The sequence below is a fragment of the Paroedura picta genome, chromosome 4 (genome assembly GCF_049243985.1).
Source record: "Paroedura picta isolate Pp20150507F chromosome 4, Ppicta_v3.0, whole genome shotgun sequence".
Classification (NCBI taxonomy): Eukaryota; Metazoa; Chordata; class Lepidosauria; order Squamata; family Gekkonidae; genus Paroedura; species Paroedura picta.
In genome coordinates, this window is record NC_135372.1 from 146,061,427 (window position 1) to 146,068,544 (window position 7,118).

Genomic DNA, 7,118 nt, shown 5'->3' on the forward strand with positions numbered 1-7,118 from the left:
GACTGACCAATAGCTGTGAAGCAATACCTGGTGGAAACCCATACCAGCCGGGCTTTCGTCCTAGCCACGGGATGGAGACGGTGCTGGTTGCCTTGTTGGATGATCTCAAGTGCCAGGTGGGTTAGGGGCAGAGCGACTAGTCTCGTGATGTTAGATTTGACATGGTTCACCACAATTTCTTATCCCACCACCTCACTGGGACTGGGATATGTGGGACAGCCCTTCAGTGGCTGCTCACCTTCCTACAGAACCAGACACAGAGGGCTACAGTGGGGAAGAGTTATCACACCCCTTTCAACTCCCATGTGGAGTTCCACAACGGGTGGTGCTTTCTCCCATGCCTTTGAACATCTTCATGCACCCTCTGGCTCAGCTGGTTCGGAGTTTTGGGCTAGATGTTTTTAAGCAGAGGCTAGTCAGTCATCTGACAGAAATGCTGATTTGATGTGATTGTGAGTGGGTGGGCAGGAAGGGAAGTACCAGTGCTTATCTCTTGTGGCCCTTCCTTGCAGACCCAGGGAAATGCATCTTTGTATTATTTCTATGCATATTGTTTGGGCTTTCAAAGCATTTGATAGCAGCTTTTCTTCACCAATTCTTGTTGTGCTGTCTTTACACAGTGGATTTTGTTCTTTTACATAACTGTCACACACTGTGTACCCCAATTTGTATTTCTGGCCAGGACATCTCAAGCACAATAGAGGCAATTTTGTCCACACCACACAACCGGCCTGCACGGCTTCTGGGGAGCCCCTCCTGGGGTCTGGGAAAGGAAGAGGCAGGCCCTCTCTTGCAGCACACCACCTCTGCTTGCCCCACAATAGGTGGGAGTGAGGAGCCAGCAGCTGCGCTCGGGAAGGAGAGAGGGCCATGTCCCCTCCCTCCTGCTAACCTTCTGACAGCCATGTCCAGCAGACAAGAAACGTGATTCCTGCTCAGGAGAAAGCTGCTCACAAAGAAAAAACAGCCTTTCTGGTGCAAAATAATCCCTTGAGCCCCCCCCCCCCGCCTCCTTGCCATGAGCCTGAGCCCAATAAAAGCCCTTCTGTGAGGTTGCTGCTCCAAAGAACCTCCACAAGACTGCCGTGGCTCTGGTGTGATGGCTCACCCCCTGAAACAACGCAGGGGGAAACAGTTCCCTCCCTTGAACAGGGAACACGGTGCAGCAGCGCCACCTCCTCCCTGCGGCAGGCAAGCCAACGAGCGCAAACTGGAAAGACCCAAGCCGGTCCCTAAGGAGGGCTTCACACCCACACCTAGGCCTCTCATCACTGGCAATCTCCTGCCAGGAATTTCCCCCTGTCTCACCCAGCAATCCACCACCGCAGGAGCCTCTTTGGCCTCCGAGGTGGCTCTTTGGGCAATAGGAAGTACCCATCCAGGAGTATGGGGAAAGGCTGACTAGCGGATGGCACAGCACTAGTGATGCACTCCTGATGCTTACGAACAAACCAATGTGAAACACAAGGAAGATTTCTGCTTCAAGAGCTCATGGCCAGATGCTCTTTCATTCGGCATAGACCATGCGGCTTTAAAAGGAACACCCTCCCTCAACCCCTGATCCCAGTGGGTGGGGTAGACCATTATAAAGCCCAGCATGCCACTCTTTCAAGGTCTCCTCGTAGCTCTCCTTGGTAATCCAGTAGGTCCTCAAGCTCTGGCAAATTCTGTCTTGGGGCTTATTCATTTCCTGTTTCCAAACTGCTGTTTCAAACAGACCGTGCATACCCGCTCTGCCTCTCTCCCACCAGTAGCACATCAGACTCCTTCTACCAGCATGAAGGCTATTAACAAGCCACTGGAACAGAAGCACAGATTCAAAAGCAACAAGTCCCAAAGGACACATCAACAGAGGAGGCAAGTTTTTGTTTGTAAGCCATCTCACACTTTTCAGAAGGTAAAGGTAAATGCAATCTCAGGGAGAATCAAGGTGTTTTCCTCAGTGCACCAACCTGCCAAAGGGACCAAGGAGGCCAGGGGGTAGCCTCATGCAAGTGCAGAATGGCAGGTGTGCATTTTGCCCCACTTAAAAGGCTGTGATTATGGACTCCATAAAAACTTCCCTGAAGTGAGAGAAAAACAGCTTGTTCATGAGGATGTCTCTTTTCCCGCTATCTGGACAAAAGCCCACAGATCTCTTCTACCACTCTTTCCAGAAAGCTTTGGACAAAATCCCCCACCAAAGTTAAAAAGAAATCTTAGCCACAGAAAAGAGGACAGGCTCTCTTTGAGATCAGCTTCTAGTTCCAGATTAGGAAGCAGAGAGGGAAGCAGAAAATACTCTCCCCTGACCCCACCCCTCCAGTTCAATGAAACCGCAGCTGTTAAATTTGCATTATTTATTTTGTGCTTTCACTGGGAAGGATCCCTCCTGCCCCAAGAGGCTTACAATCTGAAACATGACTGAAGCAGGTATAATGTGGGGAAAGAATGCCCATGACTGAGTTTAATTTCGACAACAAAGGAAAGAGAAGCAAACTGGCATCACACACAGACGCAGGAGTCAGGGCCGATCTATGCGGTGTTCAAATGACACCAGTGGGGAAAGGCTGCAGTGGGAAGTGGTGCCCCCAAAGCCCCAGCCCTCCAAACACAGGCAGAAGCTGAACTTTAAGCAGCTCTTTAAGCAGGATCTCGGGGCCAGAGCTAAACACTCCCTAGAAGGATCCGCTCCCTGTGCTGAAACAGACGCCCAGTTACGTGAAAAGTTAAACATTTTTTAAAAGCAGAACATTGTGTCTGGCACATTTTAGAAGGCAGTGAGCATTGTTGGTCAAGCTCATCACCCGCAACTTGGAGGGGGGGGGGAGGTGATGTCAGCTTAGAAAATACCTCCTTCCCGTTAGGAAGGATTTGCCTTCCAGATTCATCAACAGCATCACTGCCACCGTTGTAATCGGTGCATAGCTATGTTTTGCATGGAATCCAGCAAGTCATAGAATCGTAGAGTTGGAAGTGACCTCCAGCGTCATCTAGTCCCTGCACCGTGCAGGAAATTCACAACTACCTGCCCACCGCTACCAGTCACCGACCTTGCTGTTCAGTGACTATAGGAGGATCCGTGGGAGGCAAGGGTCTGCAGTACGGGAACACAAGCACGATCCCCTTCTCCTCACGCCATGCAGACTGGAGCAGACTGGACGTGGCCCTGGACTGGGGATTGTGCCCAAGATTGTGCCCAAGCGGCCCTGGCTCTCCCACGCCCAACTCCTAGCCTGTGTGTGTGGCTGGTGCCCCACCCCCGTTTCAGAGTTCCACAGCCTTCTCCTAGATGCCGGGCATGCAGCTCAGGCACCTCAAGGATCACCCCAGTTCTGTCTCCTCCACCACAAACAAAATCAGACTGGCAAAACCGGGCATTGTCCCGTCCTGCTGTACCCCACTGCAAGGCTGACATGACTCCATTATTCCAACAACACCCTAATACATCAGCTGGTTCTGCACTGCTGCTTCCCCTCCTATCAGCCTCATCAGCCCCACACCTCCTTACCAGAGAGGCAACGCCATCCGTGAGGCTCCTCCCCAAACAGGGGAGACTCCTGGGCCCAGCTGCCTAGACCTTTTGCTGATGGAAGCAGAGTCCTTCCTACACACCCTGGCAAAACCCCCACCCAGCGGGTCCCCCACACTGCTGTCGGCCCTTGCCAGAGACTCCTGGCGAGGGCCCTACAGTGGGCGGTTCAGTGCTGGGGGAAACTCTCGGCCTCCCGTCCCTCAGGATGATGCAGCAGGAGCAGCTCCAGGTCAGAGTCAGGCTCCTTGTGTGGCTTCGTCCCCTTTGGTCCTAAGCAGAGAGGGAAACGTCAGGCACTATGTCAGGTGTGGCCAGCCCATGGGCTCAGGAGGCCAGGAGCCCCCGCCAGCCTTACCTTTGGCCCCAAAGGCCTTCAACGCAACATGCAGGCAGATCCCCAGGAGGCACACGGCAAAGCCAAGCCAGTTCAAGACGCTGAGGTGATCCCCCAGGAGCTGAGTAGCCAGCAGTAGAGTGCAGACTTCCTGGGAGGGGGGGGGGCAGGGTAAATCCTGTCAGACTGATTGGCCCTTCTTGCCCGCCTACACACCAAACCCGACTGTTCAGCCCCCTAACTCAGTCTCATCTGCACTGACTGGCAGCAGCTCTTCCTCCAGGACCTCCATCATCCCCACACCCCCGCCACCTCCCCCTGTAGACACTGCTACTGGGGACTGCACTGGGGGCAATTTGGAGTTCCAGCAGGCACTCTCCCACTGAGCCACACCCCACTCCCATCCAGCTCAGGGCAGAAGCACTGGTCTCTGGGGCACCTCTGACTCCACAGCACAGATGTCCAAGGGACAGTGGTCCCTGGCTTGTGACCTGGCACCAGGCGTCTAGTCGCTGGCAAGAATTATTTCACGTAAAAGAGACAGGGAGGCTCCTCATGGAGGCACAAGAAAAAGAACAAGAAGAGGCAGCCTTTTATATGACGCTTTTCCCTACCAGAAGCAATCTCAAAGTGGCTTCCAATCACCTTCCCATTCCTCTCCCCACAACAGACACCCTGTGAGGGAGCGGAGGCTGAGAGAGCCCTGATATTATTATTATTATATTATGAAAAAGAAGAAGAGTTGGTTCTTATATGATGCTGCTCCTTTTCTCTACCTGAAGGAGTCTCAAAGTGGCTTACAGTCGCCTTCCCTTCCTCTCCCCCCAACAGACACCCTGTGAGGGAGAAGAGACTGGGAGAGGCCTGATATCACTGCTTGGTCAGCTCTATTATTTCTCAGTGAAGTGAAAGGGAGGATCCTCACAGAGGCACAAGAAGATTCAGCCTGCCTTGGGACAAAGGAATCCCATTCCAAGCAGCTTCGGAGCGAGTCTGACCACGTACCTTGAGAATCCCAGAGATGGACAGGGCGAGGCTGGATGTTCTTGACACTAACAGGAACTCCGAGAAGCCCAGCCCAAATGCCAGCACGCCCCCCAGGGCCAGCTTCCCGAGGAGGCCCAGAAGCACCCCTGCCTCACGGCAACGGAACAGCTTCTCCGATGAGGACAAGGACAGGCCTGCAAAAGAGATGCAAGAGGTCCCGACTCTTCTCACTCAGACCCTGCCAGGTTCACCCATTTGCTAGCCTTGCACTCCCAGGAAGAAATTCACATGTTGCCACCACAGTCCCCACCAGAAAAACGAGAAGCAGACACAAGGGCGCTTACTTACCCGGAGACCGCCAAGAGGGAAGAGGTCTGTGAGCTGCTTCCAAGCAAGACTCTCAGGAAGGGTAGTTCTTAGTCTGAGGAAGAGTGCTTGCACTCGAAAGCTCACGCCTTGAATAAATCTTTGTGGGTCTTAAAGGTGCCTGACTGGACTCTGGTTTTGTTTTGTTGTGCTGCTTCAGACCAACTCGGCTACCCACTTGAATCTGATGCAACAATATTTTCTTCTCCAATTTTGGGCAAAGCTCTATTATTCATGCTGGCACTCACAAGAAAGAAGCCCGCCCATCCTGGGGGGCCTCAGAACACTGGAGCTAACAAGTGGTCTCTAAATGCCCAGAGCACCTGGCTGTTTGCAAGAAGATGCCAATGGGCAATTTAGCCCTTTGCGGGCCAATAGCAGTAACAGGAACCCAGAGAATCTAGTTGCTCTTGGCTTCTGGCAACTCTTCCAAGGCCTGGCAATGGCTTCTCTGACATGCCACGCAAAGAGGATTCTGGCAAGGATTCTGGGGTGCAGCCGCCTATGTCTAACGGAAGGGAAGCTGAAGGGCCAGTGCTTCTCTTCCTCTCCCTGGAACTGGTGCCATGTTGCTTCTTCCCAGCGTTCTGCAGTGAGGCCCCTCGCTCTCTCGGCCAGCCACCTCCTGGGCCCTCCATGCACACCCACTCCTTACCTTCAAAAACAGCAAAGAGTGGGAAGAGGCCGAGGAACATGAGAGGCTGGAGGTGGAACATGGTGTCGATGGGATTCTGGAGCCCTGTGGGGGAGAAAAGGACAGAGAAGGCAGGGGGCGGGAGAGGCGTGGTTGGGGAGATGGCCGGAGTGGGCCCCTCTTCAATCCCCCCTCCCCAGTCACGCACCCAATTCGTCCTTCTGCAGCAGGATCTGAGTGAGGGTCCAGCGGACGCCGCCCAGGAAGGAGGCGCCCAGCACCAGCAGGAAGCCCTCTGCCTCGAACTGCGTTGCCCGATAGGTGAAGAGGAAGAGCCCTCCGGCCACCAGCAGCACCACCAGCACCAGTGCCGCCCTCTGCAAGGCAGGAACGGAAGGAGGGAGCAGCTAGACCGCGGTCACCGCCGTGCCCCCCCTCCCCCCCCCCCGGGCCACTCACCGGCTCCTCCAGTTTGAAGACCAGGGAAAAAAACAGGATGAAGAGGATGGCGGAGGACTTGGTCATGGTGTAGCTGCGGAAGGGACGTGGGGGGTGGGTCAGCTGCGGGAGGGGGGGCGGGGACTGACTCCCCCCCCCCCAAGTGGCAGGGGCCTGCGGGCGGGCGGGACTCACAGCGAGACGGTGATGTAGAGGAAGCTCCAGTTGCTGAGGCCGACATCCAGGGCGGTGGACAGGGCTGCCGAGACAGAGCGGGCGTTACCAACCTCCCGGCGGGGGCAGCAGGGAGCCGCCAGGGCTGCGGGGGGGGAGGGGCACACCCACCTGCGGGCGCTACCCGGCGCAGGTAACCGGGCCAGGGCAGGAGCGGCGCCCGCGGGCGACGGGCAGGGGGGGCGCAGCGGCCGCGCACGGCCCGCGCCGCCCCGCTCAGCGCGAAGATGACCAGCAGGTGCAGCAGCGTCATGAAGAGCGGGAAGCCGAAGCTCTGCGGGAAGGGGGGGCGTCAGGGGGGAGGGGGCGTCAGGGGGGAGGGGGCGCCGGGCCCCCCCCCGCCTGCCCCCCCGCCTACCCTCCCCTCCCCTCCCCTCCCCCCCCCCACCTTCATGAGCCACTTGTTGTAGAAGGTGATGCCGATGGAGAAGGCGTAGTAGAGCAGCACCAGCCCCGCCGTCAGCCCCGCCCGCCGACCCCACGACGCCGCCGGAGGGGACGAGGACGAGGCCGCCATCAGCCCCGGCCGCCCCGCGCGGGCCCAGGCCGCGGTTGCCATGGCGCCGCTTCCGGGTCCCCGGCACCGCGCCGCTCATTGGCCCCCCAGCGCC

At 56.4% G+C, this 7,118-nt stretch overlaps 1 protein-coding gene across 2 annotated transcripts; it reads right to left on the bottom strand.

Moving 5' to 3' along the window:
- Positions 1-2,324: 2,324 nt before the first annotated feature.
- SLC35H1 (solute carrier family 35 member H1) lies at positions 2,325-7,118 on the bottom strand. Of its 2 annotated transcripts, XM_077336160.1 has the most exons (9): positions 6,896-7,081; positions 6,619-6,781; positions 6,469-6,532; positions 6,295-6,367; positions 6,044-6,212; positions 5,857-5,940; positions 4,854-5,029; positions 3,870-3,999; positions 2,325-3,784 (listed from the first exon to the last, which is right to left on the bottom strand). In XM_077336160.1, the coding sequence occupies exons 1-9, from the start codon at positions 7,064-7,066 to the stop codon at positions 3,681-3,683; spliced, it is 1,134 nt and encodes a 377-aa protein (XP_077192275.1). In that variant the 5' UTR covers positions 7,067-7,081; the 3' UTR covers positions 2,325-3,680. The 2 variants fall into 2 exon arrangements, with proteins under 2 accessions (XP_077192275.1, XP_077192276.1); XM_077336161.1 differs by lacking the exon at positions 6,044-6,212 and having other exon boundaries at positions 6,896-7,118.

Bases quoted from the DNA above. Each gene is read 5' to 3' on its own strand.
- SLC35H1 (XM_077336160.1), bottom strand. From the start codon at position 7,066: ATGGCAACCGCGGCCTGGGCCCGCGCGGGGCGGCCGGGGCTGATGGCG. The intron at 6,213-6,294 runs GTGAGTGGCCCG...CCTGCCTTGCAG, and splicing joins TCTTCAAACTGGAGGAGCCG to AGGGCGGCACTGGTGCTGGT. The intron at 4,000-4,853 runs GTACGTGGTCAG...CCCCCCTCCCAG, and splicing joins CCATCTCTGGGATTCTCAAG to GAAGTCTGCACTCTACTGCT.